The sequence below is a fragment of the Pseudonaja textilis genome, chromosome 1 (genome assembly GCF_049901715.1).
Source record: "Pseudonaja textilis isolate UNSWEBS1 chromosome 1, rPseTex1.2, whole genome shotgun sequence".
NCBI lineage: Eukaryota > Metazoa > Chordata > Lepidosauria > Squamata > Elapidae > Pseudonaja > Pseudonaja textilis.
Genome location: NC_141990.1, coordinates 197,125,615 through 197,142,662, shown reverse-complemented (window position 1 = coordinate 197,142,662; position 17,048 = coordinate 197,125,615). Strand labels below are relative to the sequence as shown.

General features: G+C 39.3%; 1 protein-coding gene across 7 annotated transcripts in view; it reads left to right on the top strand.

Annotated features, from left to right (window-relative positions):
- GALNT13 (polypeptide N-acetylgalactosaminyltransferase 13) overlaps positions 1–5,632 on the top strand; it is a 228,686-nt gene extending 223,054 nt beyond the window's left edge. For 6 of the 7 annotated variants that reach the window (XM_026697214.2, XM_087920195.1, XM_087920192.1 and 3 more), the window contains one exon: positions 307–5,632. In XM_026697214.2, coding sequence (XP_026552999.1) covers positions 307–447 — 141 coding nt within the window. In that variant the 3' untranslated portion in view covers positions 448–5,632. The remainder of the gene's footprint in view (positions 1–306) is intronic. The other variant, XM_087920197.1, reaches the window with a different exon arrangement.
- The last annotated feature ends 11,416 nt before the right edge of the window (positions 5,633–17,048 follow it).

Below are 17,048 nucleotides of genomic sequence, written 5' to 3'. Positions count from 1 at the left end.
GTCCAAGTTCCTCCTGTCATTGTATAATAAGTACTGAGGAACTTTCTGTGTGATTTTCCCTCATGCCAAAACATGGTAAGAGGAATTCATTGACTAGTCCAACTGGCTGTCAGGATTCCGGCAGTTGCCCTAATTAAATCATGACCCTCAAGCCAAGCTTCAAAAACTTCAAAGGATTTATTAGGAGCTAACATGTCGGCATGACATGTATGAAGCCGATTCTGAGACACGTAATTCACTGTCACCCTCTGTACGCCTGCGCTGACTGACGTCATCTTTACGTTGGTTTGCTTGTTTGTTTTTCAGCGACTGACCTTGAGACATGTGAACAGTAACCAGTGTCTTGATGAGCCCTCGGAGGATGACAAAATGGTTCCAACCATGAAGGACTGCAGCGAAAGCCGATCCCAGCAGTGGCTGCTACGTAACATGACCTTGGGTGCCTAAAGCCAAGACACATACTTCATGTCCTTCCTCAGACCTTGGAAGGGTCTAATCTGCTCACTCTTCACACAAAAGGATGTTCTTCTTCCCTTGTGGTCGGTGAAGAGAAAGGATTTGGATGCTTGATTCAAAGCCCACATGCCAGAAAATTACTTTTTTTAAAAAAAAAAAATTGCTTAAAAGCATGGTTGCACTTTCTCTCTCTCTCTCTCTCTCTTTCTCTGATTTTTTTTTTTTACGAGTCAGCTGAACACATGGACGCTTTATCCACCCTGGCATATACAATATTACGAAGACGTGACAGTTTTGAGAAAAGCAGACTCCGGAGAAGGGTTAACCAAGCAAAAATTGCAAGAGGGTGGGGAAGCGGCTTGCTGTGGGTTCTGTCCTGTAATGTTGCTTGAAAGTGACAATGTTAAATGCCTTATGAAGCTCACTTGCATTGTGAAAGATGGTGAAGCATTTGTTTTCCTCAGTTGATGTACCTGTACCAGTCCTTCATGGTGACAGAGGAAGAATCCGTTGTTAATCTGCTGCCAGCCCATTACCTATCGATAGCTCAGCTGAAAAGGATTTCTCAGCAGTACATTTCTGTATATATTGGATGTTTTTCATGTATAATGTCGGCGGGGGGTGGGGGAGGAGTGGAATTTCTGTTCCTGAAACCTCTGTTAAAATCCACAGAACTGGATGAAGGATGTTGCTGGTACGTGGAATGTGAAATCGAATTCACGGCCAAGGGAAGCGTAAGGAAATGGGATTGATGATACTCACTGATGCCCTTTGCAAAATAGAAGTCATTGCAAGCGTTGTAACACATTTGGCCAACTTTCATAATCTTACGTTAATAATTAATATAAAAGACAGCAAGAGCTGTGTATCCAGATTGCCGTATTTTTCCCTTTATAAGATGCATTTTCCTCCCCAAAGTGGGTGGAAATGCCTGTGTGTCGGTGCTGGTCCTTTGGTGAATAGCAGCCCGGGGGTGGGGGGGAGTCTTTTTACAGTGCTGGACCCCACCTTTTCTGTCTTTGTCATTGCCCGCCTCTTCTGTCTCTTTTCCTCAGTGGTGGAGTCAATAGGCAGAGCTGGCACATGAGAGGACACCTATCTGTGATCCTCTCAGGCTCCACCTCATATTTTTTTCTTATTTTCCTCCTCTAAACCTAGGTGTGTCTAATGGAGCGAAAAATACAGTACATGAGGTGCTGATAGAAGAACAGGCTTATGAGTTAGACACAAGCTTGCAAGTTGAGTTTGGTTGCAATAGCTACTCCTTTTTATCCTATTAAATGCATTTGATTTCTAAAGATTCTTGGTCACTAGGCATAAATAAAAGCTCTATAATGCTGGTAGGTCTAACATGAAAATGTCAACAATGCAATGCCACCCCTTAATAATTATTAAGATATTATTACGAAGACGTATAAATCTTCCAAACAGCAAGTTGAACAGCTCTGAGTTCAGGGTTAATTAAAAACATGTGTAATAAATTTGTCTGGTTTGTAAATGGAGGACATGAGATAAGATATAACTATCTCTATAAACTGTATTTTATTTTTTTAAAGGATTTTTGTCACATATCACTATGCCAGGATGCAAGTAGGAATAAGGTTTATCCAACATTGGAATCTGTATAGTTCTAGTGAGCTTTACTGGGTCAGAAAGTATGTAAAATTTATTCATTTTTTATTTGGATTTAATTTATTGCAGTTTGCTTTTTCAGCCCCATGACCGTGCCTAAATTTCTGTGAATTGTGCTATATTGGTTAGTAGGGACAGATCAGTTCCACACTGCAATACCGAAAGATTTCACATTTCATTCCGGCCATCTTGAGAAAATGAGATGGTTCTTCCTGCAGACGAGACTCACTACGTGAGGCTGTCTTTACATTATTACTACCCGTCTGTTGGTTTTGAAGGTGCTCATGTGTCTGCTTTTCCTATCCCAGAAGAGTTCTCCACAGGTACCATATAAGTTTGCTAGGAAAATGTCCCCGTTTCAGCAGGATCAAAAGCAAAAGAGCATAAAAGTATCAGCCTGGAATCCAAATCAGAGAGCCAGAGTGGCTGAGGCAGAGAGCGTTCCCTGAAGAAGGGGGAAAGTCCGATCAGCAGAGGCGGGCAAACAGAAAATTTATTCAAGAATACAGGTAGTCCTTGACCTATGACCATATAAATATCATAAATCATTGCATGTGTAAATTGAGTTGTCCGTGTGATTGGACTCAATTTGATGACTTTTTTTCCTCGGGTCAAACAATTCACTGCAGTTGTTGAGGGAATCTGTAGTCATTAAGTGATTGCCGCAGTGGTAAATACAAACCCATTCTTCCAAATTGGTAGTTTTTGCTGTGACTGGGGGAGGAGACAATGACAACACTGTACAACTTCCAGAATTGCCATAAAACACTTGCTGTCCATATTTTATAAAAAGTCACTGACTGATTGGTCCTAAGTTGAGGGCTGCCTGTGATCTGATGTTGCCTGGATCCTTGACAAGTAAGGCAGCCCTTTAACTAAAGGGCACACGATTCAATCTGAATTGTTATTGGTTAATCTACAACATTCCAGGTTTCTAGGTTGATCTTGGACAGTCTGGCTGTGGTTTCTATATTGCCTTTGTTAGGGGGACACTGGGAAGCAGCAAAGTTTAGGTTATTCTCCAGATTACCGTTTTGATACTCCCCAGCCAAATGGACTGGTAATACGGCAGCAGGCTTTGTTCCAGAGAAGAAAGTATTTCCATTCTCTTCCATAGGTTTTAATCCCCACAAATCTGAGTAACAACAAGCCTCTTTTGCATCCTACAGCCACTCTAGCAGCCATGACCCTTGGAAGATCTGTATCATTCAGGGGATCATACTGCTCCAGATCCATCAAGTAAAGGCTTTTGTTCAAACTCCTGTTAACTGCAAGCTTAAACACATGAGGTCTGACTTATTTTTGAATAAGAATACAAAAAAGAACTTAATCCAGTGTAAGGAATCATGAGCATAAGTCCGGTATATATAAAATTATAAATACAAATTATTCCTTAAAAACGTGACTTGCGTTAAGTGAGGAACGTTACTGCAAAGTTAGCTGAAGCCAGTTATCTTGTTTTTCCTCATTTAAAAAGAGGGTCCAATATAAACAATGCTTTTTCTTAAGTTGTTAATAGGATGACATTAAAAACAATAAAAGCCTTTGTTTCCCTCAAATGATAGAGGTCTTTGAAAGTTTGTATGCAAAGTTCAAGAAAGGGGCAGCGGAACCATCAGGCAATCACTTCTCCAATTCCCACAATTTCAAGAAAGCTTTTAGGAATCTAGGAATTTTAGGGGCTGAATCCCAAGGCAGTTCAATCCTGCGCCAGGATTTTGACTTAAGGGAAGAAGTGACGGGCAGATGGCTATAAGCAGAACCAAGACCATAGGTTCTCTTTTCACTAAACCTACTGCTAATTCCAATGAAATGCCTCCATGGAGCACCTCATGGACTGCCACATCAAATATCTACTTCATCCCATCGTTTTAGTGAGCAAACCATAGGACATGGGGGAATATGCCCCAGCATTATCATTATATTCCTAAACTGTTAAGGCTAAAATCAAAGTTTTGATGAATAGTTCTAGAGGATTGTACATTAGCTTGTGGTGTCCTCTCTGTGTTCTGTAGATCAATAAAATGTGTGCTGTTCCTCATTTGAATGGCATTGGTTACTCACTTTTTAAAGTCACTTTATGATATCAGCAATTGAGTTCAAATTTAAACATTGTTTTTTTGAAAATTTAAGTCAATTTGGCTTTTCTCTCCCTGTGCGTAGATTAGAAACAATGTCCCAATTTCATAGAAATGTGCCGAGGGGCAATATAAGAAGTATCAAAAATGATATCATGCGGTATAAATACCTAAAAACAAGAACAGTATTTAAGAAAAGGTAAAACTTAAGGAATTTCTTGGAGAGGGAAAGATAGGTATATAAAGTTTGAGCCAATGGAAATAAGTTCATTCTGTCTTCAGAGGCTGCTTCTGGACTGTTGAATCCAAGAACAGTATTTTTAATCTTAACAACAGACAAGTAAAATAGCCTTTTAAAAGGTGATTAGTACGTACTGATAATCGATATAGTCCAGGTTTTTTACTTGAAATTAATGAGATCATATCTGATCATATAAATTTTAGTTGCATCTCATTTGTAGATGCTAAATACAGTCTCCAATGAGGCATATGTTAGTGAGGGTGCTTAAATGTAAAGCTATGAGGCTGAAATGGTTGAGGAAAGAAATTTGAAATAAATTTTATAATATTACTGTCTTCTAAGACCTACTGCACCATTATAAACTGAATAAACAAACACCATTTCAATAGGAAATCAGGTTTGCAATTAACTATTGTAACAGCAACATCATGAGAATTTAAACTATTCCACAAACCTTTTATACGCACGTGCTGACATGGACACCTATCCACCTGTATTTTCCATGTATGGATAAATTAAAGCATATGCTGCTATTACTGTATGAATGCATCTGGTAAGACTCAACCACATTAAAATGCTACTAAATATATTGCTATTGTCTCATCTCAAAATGGTGGCTGCGCATCAGCCAAATGTCTTGGATTACGTGAACGATCAGCATGAAAGTATTTCCAAACACTGAGCGATATTTCTGAAGCCCCACTTTTATTTTTTTCCAAATAGACTAAAGTTGTGCCTTTGTCCCGATAAATGTTCGGGATAGCAGAGCCACTGATGTTCCAAACCCATCCAGGCTTTGCATACATGTTAACAAAACCAAATTTGGCCATAGTATGCACGCCGAGGGGTTTATAGCCAGTCCCACCATCTGATCTGTATGCTTCTGCAGTGTGCAAAATTTATCACATCCCTGCATCTTTAAATGGAAATATCTGAAGCAGACACCCAAAAAGCATAAATATACAAAGAGGACCCCCTTTAAAATGGCCACTGTGAGTTTTTGATACTTGATCATCTAATTTAGAGGGAGTATCCATTGGAAGAATTGTTCTTAAAACTTCCCACAGTGCGGTGCTTGGGACACAGTACATGTTACAATTCTTAAGAGTGGGCTGTGGTTCAAGAATTACCAATTTCAAATGTAATCATTATTAAATGTTAACTCTGCTGTAAATTTTCAATATTTATACATTTTGTAGAAATAAAATATGCCAGTTTAGTTTTATTCTACCGGGTGTTGTCGTTCTTAAGGGCATGACATTAAGTTTTGCTCCCTGTCTCAGACTGTACAGTTAAGAAATTTATATCGGTGTTTCCCCAGTATGCTGGCTGGAAATTTCTGACAGCTGTATTTCTACATATCTTAAAATTGCTTAAATTGAGAATCCCTGGTCTATATCCACATAGTTATGCGTGTAAATTAACTGTTAATGGGCAAAAATGTCCCAGTTGCATAATCTAGCATTATGTGCATACACTTTGTGTATTTTGTGTTTATGTATGTGTGTGTGTATGCAGACAATATACCATAAATACATTGAATCCTGCTGCCATATATTTTCAGAACAACATATGCGAAATCTTCTTTAAAGAGATTAAATATTATTCAGATACTCTATAAATCAAGACTATTTTCAGAGGCAATAATCACTGCATTGCAATGACAAAAGCTTATCCTTTCTTAACAAACTTCTTTTTTCTTCCTCACTTTTATATTTGATAGACCTTGCATCCTACTGCTAGTGGACATAAAAAAATAAAATATTGGGCTTATAATTCCATGATTCTGAAGTTACAATCATGATGTTTTGCTAAGGTGGCATTTAAATTATTGATTTATAGACTTGGAAGGGCCATCTAGGCCAACTGTGCTGTGAGTGTTTCTTTTTCTTTATTTCCAGTTAGACACTCTCCTGTGTATTCCCAGTTAGACACTCTCAGTTCCCTCTGTTCTGATAATCTATTGGCTTTTCTCTGAACCTGTTTAGTTTATATGAATGTATCTTAAAGTCTGGTGTCCAAAACTCATCATTCTACTCAAGATGGCTCTTTGATCACCACAGAAGAGAAAGAGCTGAAATATCTCCCAAATGTAATAATTCAAACCAAGTATTCCACATTCAATCCCCACACATTTGATTTTTGTTCTTAAAAAAAAAAAACTTGTCCCAATTAGATTCCTTTATTATTTTCAACCAATTTATCCAGGGGTGGGATTCTACCTTGTTAGACCGGTTCTATAGCACTGGTTGTTACGATTCTGCACAGTTTGGAGAACCACCAAATCACGCCACTGGCTGGCCCCACCCCTCCCCACCCTGCTCACTCACTTCTTACCTGGCATGCATGCCATCCAACTTTTCCTGCTATTTTTCCTTCCCCCCTCCCCCCCCTGGACCATCAGCTGTTCTGACTATCAACTGCACTGGGAGATTTAAATTAGCTAGAAAGCAGGAAATCATTGGATTTCTTGCTTTCTAGCTAATCTAAAAGCAGAGGTGAATCTTCTTAGGGCTGAAGCTTCTATTTTTTCAGCGCAGACTCAGGTAGCAGATTGCAGAAAGGTAGATCTCTGAGTGAATCTATGATTCTGCGAGCAACTCAATCTGCCTGCCTGCTTTGCCTGATTTTGGGTAAAAGTTGCTCTCTTTTTTTATATAAAAAATCAATATTTATGTAAATATTTACAATATTTTCATACAAGCCACACCCAGCCAATCACGTGACCACCAAGCCATGCCCACAAATTAGGCCATGCCCACAGAATTGGTTGTTAAGAAATTTCAATCCCACCCTTGAATTTATCCAACTTACCCAAAAACTCTTCTTAAGCATTATCTATCTCACCTAATTTTGTATCGTATGAAAGTCTGGTAAGCATTCATTCTATTACTCATCCAAAGCAATAATAAAAGTGAAAAGGTGAAGGACTGGTTTTGTTGTCTTCCGATAAACACTTCTTTCCAATGTGATGAAGAGCCATGAATAAACACTCATTGAGCCTGATTTTTCTAAGGCTGGTAGGCTTCTACTTATCATCCTGCCTGCAGTGAACCTTCTTGATTTACAAATGCAGTTGAATATTTTACCAAATGGGTTTTTGAAACCAAGGTATGCATATAACATTTCCATAAAATGCTGAAGTTTTTTAGATCAGATATGTTTGGCTTAATGTGATTCTTCACAAATCCATAGTGATTTGTCCTAAAATTATGGCATAGTTTTTGAGAGGCTTATGGATGAATCAATCTGGACTTTCCTGTCCTGTCCTTTCTTTTCCTTTTCTTTCCTTTCCTCCCCTCCCCTCCCCTCCCCTCCCCTCCCTCCCTTCTCCTCTCCCCTCTCTCCTCTCTCCCTTCGATAAGGACATTTGCCACCCTCCCACAATCTGGTACTGATGTGTTAAATTGTGGGAGCAATCTGGTTAAGATTATCTCAAAAAATGGCAACTCAGCCCAAGTAGTAAGAGACCTAGCCTCCAGACTAGCATTCAAGAGACTTTTCTGAAATTGGTGTGGTTCTTGCTTCCTTGGTCTTGTCAGCTCCCGGATGTGGGGCTTGACCTTATCATTCCCAAGAACTTTTCAACGATACCATATTCAGTAGAAGTTTGGCCAGAGCAACAGCAAGGTACTTCAGTGCTGTGAGTTCCTTACATCCCAAGGATGCCCTTTTGGATGGCTGTATCATCCACAGTCAATCTCATTATTTCGAAGCTTCTACTTTTCTAATAGCCTTTTACAGTTCTGAGATATTGGTATGTGCTCTTCTTGGATCTCCTGTTCCTCTTTCCACCTCTGATTTCTTATTTTATGTCTTCGCCAAGCTCACTTCTTGTTTTTATATAGCTACAGTAGCTTCTTATGCTCTTTGCCATTTCGCCCCTCAGAATTGTTTACACTGGTGCTTTTAATAGTACTTTGAAGAACTCCCACCCATATTCTGATTCTTTTAAGCATATCATACCTTTCAGCTCCAAGGTTCCAATTTTGGGATTCACCCATCATGTCCCTATTATGCACATTTGTTTTCCTGCACTATGAGCACAAGCTCATCCCATTTGTTTTTCATACTTTAAGTATTAAATGTTGAGCCTGGGTTCTCCCCGCACCCCCTTTCCTCCACTGAATGTTGCACTGCAACCATTTCCACTTCCTGCTTTACAATAAAAGTCTTTGTCTCCAGTAGAAATCATCTACGTTCTTCATTTCAGCGTTTCTTCTCCAACTCCCAGAAGCTTCACTTTAAAGCCTTTACCAAGTTTCACCCACATAGAGATTTCCAGCCCTTGTAAAGTAAAACCCATCTTGCACCAGCTGTTTATCGTCCTGGCAATCCGTGCCATGCTCTCAAACAAAAAGCAAATTTTGCTTTGCAATTTGCACAGGTAGGTGGTGTTTTCTAGTGTCGAGTACACCAGCTGAGCTCCTTAACTATGTGTTTTTACAGCATCTTCTTCAGATGACTAAGCAGCAAAGGAAGATTGATTCCCTCAAAACATACTATTTCTTTGGTCTTTCTCATCTCTTCCTCTTCTTTAATTCCGGTGACAAACTCCTGTTTCCTCCCCATTTGGTTTCTGTTTGCTGACTCAAATTATCTATAAAGTGGAAGGTGCCACTATTTTCTTAGGCTTTTCATTGAATAATCCCTGAATGGGTATGTGCATAAATATAAGATGTCCAAAATATTGAGGTAAGACATATCATCATCATCTTTGTTGGAAGGGACCTTGGAGGTCTTCTAGTCCAACCCCCTGCTCAAGCCAGAGACCCTATACCATTTCAGACAAATGGTTGTCCAGTCTCTTCTTAAAAGCCTCCAGCGATGGGCGCCCACATCTTCTGAAGGCAAACTATTCCACTGATTGATTGTTCTCACTGTCAATAATTTTTTTCTTAGTTCTACGTTGCTTGTCTCCTTGATTAGTTTCCATCCATTGTTTCTTGTCCTGCCTTCAGGTGCTTTGGAAAATAAGTTGACTCCCTCTACTTTGTAGCAGCCCCTGAAATATTGGAACACTGCTATTACACTGTATCACCCCAGTCCTTCTTTTCACTAGACCAGTCAAACCCAATTCCCACAACCATTCTTCGTAAGTTTAAGTCACCAGGCCCTTAATATCTTAGTTGCTCTTCCCTTCACTCTTTGCAAACGTCTTTTTTATATCATGGTGACCAAAACTGGATGCGGTATTCCAAGAGTGGTCTTAGAGAGGTATATAGCTTTGTTTATTCATTTATCAAGAGCCATGATTTTATAAAATGGAACAGTTTTAAAAATCATTCTAATGGTTATTTATTACATTATTCATCTACAAATTTGAAACAATACTCTCTGATTACATAAACATAGGAAATTAGTCTCATTTCCCTACTTGAAATCAATCGCTACTCAAATATCAGTTTAATAGTTAGCATCTTTCTGGAGGAAAACTATTCTACTCTGAATTATTCCTGCTATGTTAAAGAGAAAGGAAAAGAGGATACCGGTGAAATAAAACATTAACACATAAACAGCGTGTAAATTTAATATATCTTCATTGTCAGGCAAAGAATGAATCTGCTGCCACATTTACCAACAAAAGAATATTTACTGCAATATAGAGTTCTAATTGCCAATGACATTATTTTGCAATGTAATATGACTTCAATAAGCAAAGATGTGCTACAAATGTACCTGATCATGATGGTTTTGTGGGTGACTCTGGTGGGCCTGAACTCTGCACACAGAAAGGAACTTATCCAACTATAGTTTAAGGCTTTTAATATTCTTCATTCAAAACCATCAAACTAATCAAATATAATATCAGCGGTTATCATTTTAAAATATTACATTTCCTATGTTTTTGAACTATTACCATCACGGACAAAAGAAATATCAAGAAAATAATTCTGATATAGAATGGTTTGGGAAGAACATACTGAAATCAATATTATGTGATCAGGCTTCTCTGAATCTTAAAAAGGATACACGCATTGTTTTCAAGAGCTGTATATATTTGGGGCTATCTTTAGAAAATGTATAATATGTCACATGTCCAAAACCCATAGGGAGTAGAGGTTACTCATGCCCTGATTTCTTCTGATTTAGAAACAATTATGATACATTCTCATTCTCTCTCTTTCTCTCTCTCCCCGTGTTGGGGTGGAGGGTCTTATAATTGTGATCAAAATAATTGAGGCCTTTGAACTTTGGTGCTGGAAAAAGACCCCTGTGAGTCCCTTCGACTGCAAGGCAATCAAACTGGTCAGTCCTAGAGGAGATCAACCCTGACTGCTCTTCAGAAGGCCAGATCCTGAAGTTCAAATTCAAATACTTTGGCTACCTAATGAGAATGAAGGACTCACTGGAGAAGAGCCTAATGCTGGGACCGATTGAGGGAAATAGAAGAAGGGGACAGCAGAGAATGTAGTGGCTGGATGAAGTCACTGAAGCAGTCGGAGGGAGTTTAAATGGACTCCAGAAGATGGTAGATGACAGGAAGGCCTGGAGGAACGTTGTCCATGGGGTTGCGATGGGTCGGGCACAACTTTACAACTAACAACAACAATCCTTTAAGGTCAAATTCAGAATAATTGATAACAGATAAACTTCTGACCATGTCTAAGGAAACTTTTGTCATTGCTTCTTTTAAAAAAAAACCACACAGCCCACGTCCTTCTTGTCACATGGTAAATCTTTTGAAGGAGGTGGTAATTTCTTAAGCAGATATCTGTCTTGGCATTTGATTTTGAAAGGAGAGGTGATTTTTTTCATCATAGTCCTATTATTTTCCTGTTTTCTAATTGCATAATTGCCAACTGTGTTTGAAGAAACCTATTTGCTATCAAATTATTTAACAAGATTTTCAGTCTTGATTCTTCAGCTATTCTGAAGGAGAATCCCTTGATTGTAGCTCAATCACTTTAGTTTTGAAAAACACGAATTATTTATTATGCATGGTAAAAATCTCTTCTAGATGTATTTGTGATGAGCTGAAGTTTTATACTCGATACTTTTTACATGAATGAGATTGAAAGGTGATTTTGAATCATGACACTGACAATTAGCATGCTTTAAAAAGAAGCAGTTAGCTAGAGAGATCCTGTTAATTATAGCATGAATATAATTTGATGACTAAGAAAATATAGTGAATGAATGAAGGCTTTTTTCTGTGTGATACTGAAAATGCATTTAATGTCATTCCTGGTTTTAAACCATCAGAATTCCAATTGGATTTAACCTTAATGAGCACCAAGTGATATTTTGCTTTTCAACTTCTATGAACTGAACAGATAAGGTTAGGATTATACGTTATAAAAGTTTTATTCTCTCCATTAACTGTGACTTCTACCTGCTGAGTCTTCCATGTGTGTGTAGAGCTATGGGTATAATATAGCTCTCTATACAACACCAGGCTCCCAATTCAGAATTCAGAATTGGACCCAGTTACTCAGCCTCTGTGGGACACCCCATAACCAATTTGTATACTTTCCAGTAGCTTTTAGCAATACGTTAGGAAGGTTCTGGGTGCTAGGCATAGCACCACCCTGAAACATCACAGTTGTAAATCATGGGATGAATTTTTACCATCTGAGAAAGTGCCTACTGCTCCCAACTGCCATCCATGCTTTAAGGGTAATGAGACTAATAATAAATAGATTTACTTCACTCCTTCTGTTCACACTCCTCATGTGTATAGCCAGTGCATTTTGTATCAAAAAAAGCTGTTACACTCCAGCAATTAAAAAGAAAACACCATGAATTTCCATCTGTGGGTATGATCCATCTTTAGAAACATTCTGTGTCTTGAAGCGTCAACTGGCATTAGCATTAGGAATATTGTGCAGTCCAAAATAACAAAAAAAAACAAAAGACAGTAAGAAATACCCAATATCAACCATTGCAACTATTTTTGTAATATTTGAAATATTTTCATTTAAAAGGGATGGAAAATCCCTGTCAACAATGATATGTAACAAATAGTGACTTTGTGATTGACTATTTGGCCTTATCATTTGGCCATAGTAGTTTTTCTACTATGTTTTTTTTTCCAGGGTAAACATTATTCTGATTTAGATTCATTTGAACATTTCGGCCTAGCCATGTTCAACTTGTGGTCCTTGGGAATGTTGTACAAAACCTTGGGAACTGGGTCCTTTAGGACTTGCTATGCTATCCAAGAATTACAGGGCAGTCACTACACCAAGCTAGCAGTGAAAGCTTTCTTGGAAAGTCCATAATGTTGCGAAGGGTAGAAAGAAAGAGGAAAAGATATCAACTGGCAACATGGTGGGTGCCAGTTGTGATTGCAATGGCAAGTGGTGCATCATTGGAAGACCTCAAGAGCCAGGATGGGATCAGATCTTGATGCAGAAATGGTCCTTTGTGGCCACTAAGGGTCAACATTGACTTGATGGCACCTAATCAGTTTCAGCAATCCTTCTGGGTCTGCAAGATGGACCGAATTCCTCCTGTATGGGGATTTTTAAATCCTTTGTACTGATATCTGTTGCTGGGTTTATTACTGAATAAGATATATAAGTCGGAATCAGCTGTGAATGGGTGAGCACATGAACCTACATACATATGATGGATGGTAATCTTACCAGCTGGTAATGGTTCCTTCAAAGAATTACTTCCAGAATAATTTCCTGATGGAATAGTTTGATAATCCATTTGTAAGTTACCTCAAAGTACTCTCCCTGACTGCCTCTCATTCAGATGGACCTTATTACAAATTAAGAATTGGAACAAGATTTTATATGCCCAAAATATTTAAAGGAAATCAAGGTTTGGTGGGTTCCAATCCCAGCTTCTTTATTTATGCAATTTAGCAATCTGGCATGTTTTCCATCAAACTGGACCAATGCCTTTGTTACCCACTTCCATTCAAACAAAAATAAAAATAAAAAATAGACTTGATCCACCAACATCAGGCTGCTTAGCCAGCTTAATACACTCAGGAAGCTATAGGCCAAATCCCTCTATCTAAAATCACAAGACTATACTTGCTGAGGAGCAGGCAATAACAATAGCAATAGCACTTAGACTTATATACCGCTTCATAGTGCTTTATAGCCCTTTCTAAGTGGTTTTACAGAATCAGCATATTGTTCCAACAATTTGCGTCCTCATTTTACCACCTCAGAAGGATGGAATAAGGCCAAGTCAACCTTGGACCTGGTGAGATTGAGCCAACCTTGAGCCAACTTTGCAGTCATCCAGCAGTCAGCAGAAGTAGCCTGCAATACAGCACTCTAACTACTGCGCCACCAGAACCAAGATGGCTAAATAAGTTGCAGTTTTATGCACACTTGTCCAAGAGAAAGCTTTATGAACCCCTTGGAACTTAGTGCTGAGCATAACTGATAATTGATAAGTTATACATAACTGATGCATAACTGGCAGCTGCCAGTCAGCAGAAGTCAGCAGAAGTAGTCTGCAGTACTGCCCTCTAACCACTGTGCCACCATGGCTCATTGTAAAGGCAGGTTGTAAAGAGGTTGTAAAGGGCACCAATCAATGCCAAATGCTTCTCTGATGCTCCAGCCCTTGAGCTGAAAAGCATTCATGGGAGAGGTGGGTGGGTAGCCAATGGAAAAAGCTAAGGAGTTCCTTGAGAGTCAAAAATCTGCCCTTGTCATTCAATCTCTCTCTCTCTCTCTTTTCACATCTCCTCGAGAGTTAGATGCTCCCCTAGAGACAGGTCTCTGGAACTGATCTCACACAGAGAGAAGTGAAGCAGGAATGCATTTTAGCCCCTTATCCAAACAATATGGATAGTCTTTGAGTTAAGACAGTAATAGAGCCTACTCATCAGTTTCATAACTCAGGACAGTCATAAATCAGATCACTCATGTGACTGACCCGATATTACGACCTTTTTTTGGTTTTTTTTGCAGTGGTTGTTAAGCAAATGCTTTATTACAGAGGTGGTTTGCCAAAAATCAGAAATAACTTTTCATTTCCTGCAAAGCTGTCGTAAAGCACAGTCACATAACTGTAGGACTCTGCAAGTGGCAATAATTGCAGCCCAGCTGCTGGGTACCCAAAGTCCACTTACACGATCATGAAGGAACTCGATGATCAGAATTTCAAATCTGGGTTTTAAGTATTCCACAAAGGTACATCAGGACTTTGAACAGAACTTCAAGGACGACCTGTACACAGCTGGCAATTTTATCATCCTGTACCAACTACAGGTATCTACTACAGGTAGACCTCGACTTATGACCACAAATGAGCCCAACATTTCTGTTGTCAAGTGAGACATTTGTTAAGTGAATTTTGCTCCATTTTGCGACCTTGCTTGACTCCATTGTCAAGTGAATCCCTGCAATTGATAAGTTAGTAACTCGGGTGTTACATGAATCTGGCTTCCCCTTTGACTTTGCTTGTTGGGAGGTTGCAAGAGGGGAATCACATAATCTTGGGATACAGCAATGGTCATAAGTATGAACCGGATCTTGACAGACTAGAACACTGGGCCGTATCTAACAAAGTGAAATTCAATATAGAGAAAAGTAAAATCCTACACTTAGGCAAGAAAAACCAAAAGTACACATATAGACTGGGTGAAACCAGGCTCAATAGCAGTAACTGTGAGAGGGATCTTGGAGTCTTAGTGGACAACCAGCTAAATATGAGCCAGTAGTGTGCAGCAGCAGCCAAAAAAGCTAATGCAATCCTAAGTTGTATTAACCGAGGAATACAATCAAGGTCAAGGGAAGTACTAATACCACTCTATAAAGCCTTAGTAAGACCACACCTGGAGTACTGCATCCAGTTTTGGTCACTACATTATAAAAAAGACGTTGAGACTCTAGAAATAGTACAGAGAAGAGCAACCAGGATGATTAGGGGACTGGAGGCTAAAACATACAACAAATGATTGCAGGAACTGGGCTTGGCTAGTCTAGTGAAGAGAAGGACCAGGGGAGACATGATAGCGGTCTTCCAATATTTGAGGAGCTGCCACAGGGAGGAAGGGGTCAAGCTATTTTCTAAAGCGCCTGTAGGCCAGACAAGGACTAATGGATGGAAACTGAACAAGGAGTGATTTAACCTGGAAATAAGGAGAAACTTTCTGACACTGAGAACAATCAACCAATGGAACAGCTTGCCCTTGGAAGTTGTGGGAGCGCCATCACTCGAGACTTTCAAGAAGAGATTGGATTGCCATTTGTCAGAAATGGTGTAGGGTCTCCTGCTTGGGCAGGGGTTTGGACTAGATGACCTACAAGGTCCCTTCCAATTCTGATTATCTGTTATCTGAACCAGTTCCCAAGCATCTGAATTTTGTTCAAATGATCATGGAGATGCTGGAATTGTAATTGTGAAAAAACGGTCATAAGTCACTTTTTTCAACGCTATTGTAACTTTGAATGGTCACTTAGCAAACTGTTGAAAGTCGAGGACTACCTGTATGTAGAAAAGTGTTTTTATAGGGGATAAAGAGGCAGCAAATCCTAGGAACACCCGTTTATTCTCTAGATAAGCCTGTCCAAACCTATTTCCCAGTAAATATGTTAGAATGGATTATGTCAGGAGTGTCAAACTCACATTATCACGGCTGTATCACATGACATATCGGGATTTTTTTCCCCCCTTCGCTAAACCGGACACGGCATGATGCATCTGGCCCACAGGCCGGGAGTTTGGCAGCGCTGGATTATGTTGTCTGAAGTCAGTAGATCTGTGGAGTATGAGAGGGTGGGGAGAAAACTAATACCCTCCAAAGCAGAGGTGGTATTCAGCAGGTTCTGACCAGTTCTGGAGAACCAGTAGTGGAAATTTTAAGTAGTTTGGAGAACCAGCAAATACCACCTCTAACTGGCCCCGCCCCCATCTATTCTCTGCCTCCTGAGTTCCAGCTGATCGGCTGTGTCTTCTTTTGTTGCCCTGCACAGGAGAACGGAACTGGAAAGCAGGTTAGTGGGGTGGGAAGGGAATGGGGATTTTGCAGTATCCTTCCCCTGCCACGCCCACCAAGCCATGCCAACAGAACCGGTAGTATTTTTTTTTTAATCTCATCACAGCTCCAAAGTGATCCTAGGTGTAGTCAAAATGCTTGCAAGGGTTGCTTAGCTGATTCAGCCTGTCCTCAGATACCAGCACTTGCTTTATTTCTGAATCCAATTGCCCTTTTTGGAAAAAAAAAAAACCAAAAAACCATATTCCTTTATCCACAAATACATTTAGCTTCAGGGCTGGAGAAGCCACCTCCATTCAGAATAAGATTTTAATTGAACCCAGGACCTTCTTGCTCTGAATATTCTTCTTTTTAATATATATTAAATCCGGAATGGTAAATGTTTGTTCGTTCGTCTTGATCAAATTCTTTTTGCACAAATTTATCAGTATTATAAAGGTAGTTATTAAGCGAAACGTGATGATGGGAAAGAAAAGATTTATGTGCGCAGATGGGTGGGCAGGATGGGGAAAGAGAGAGAGAGAGAGAGCACTTCACAAGTGATAGAAAGCAAATGGCCATTTAAGGGAAACCTGCCAGAAAATTATAATATCCAAAGTCTAAAATCATTTAGCTTCACCATTTATCCTCCAGGGTATTTTTTTTTAATTTCATGAGAAATAGGTCAGGAAAAGTATCAAAGGTACGTAGCTATAAATCAGTAGGGTTTTTCAATGTTTTAAAA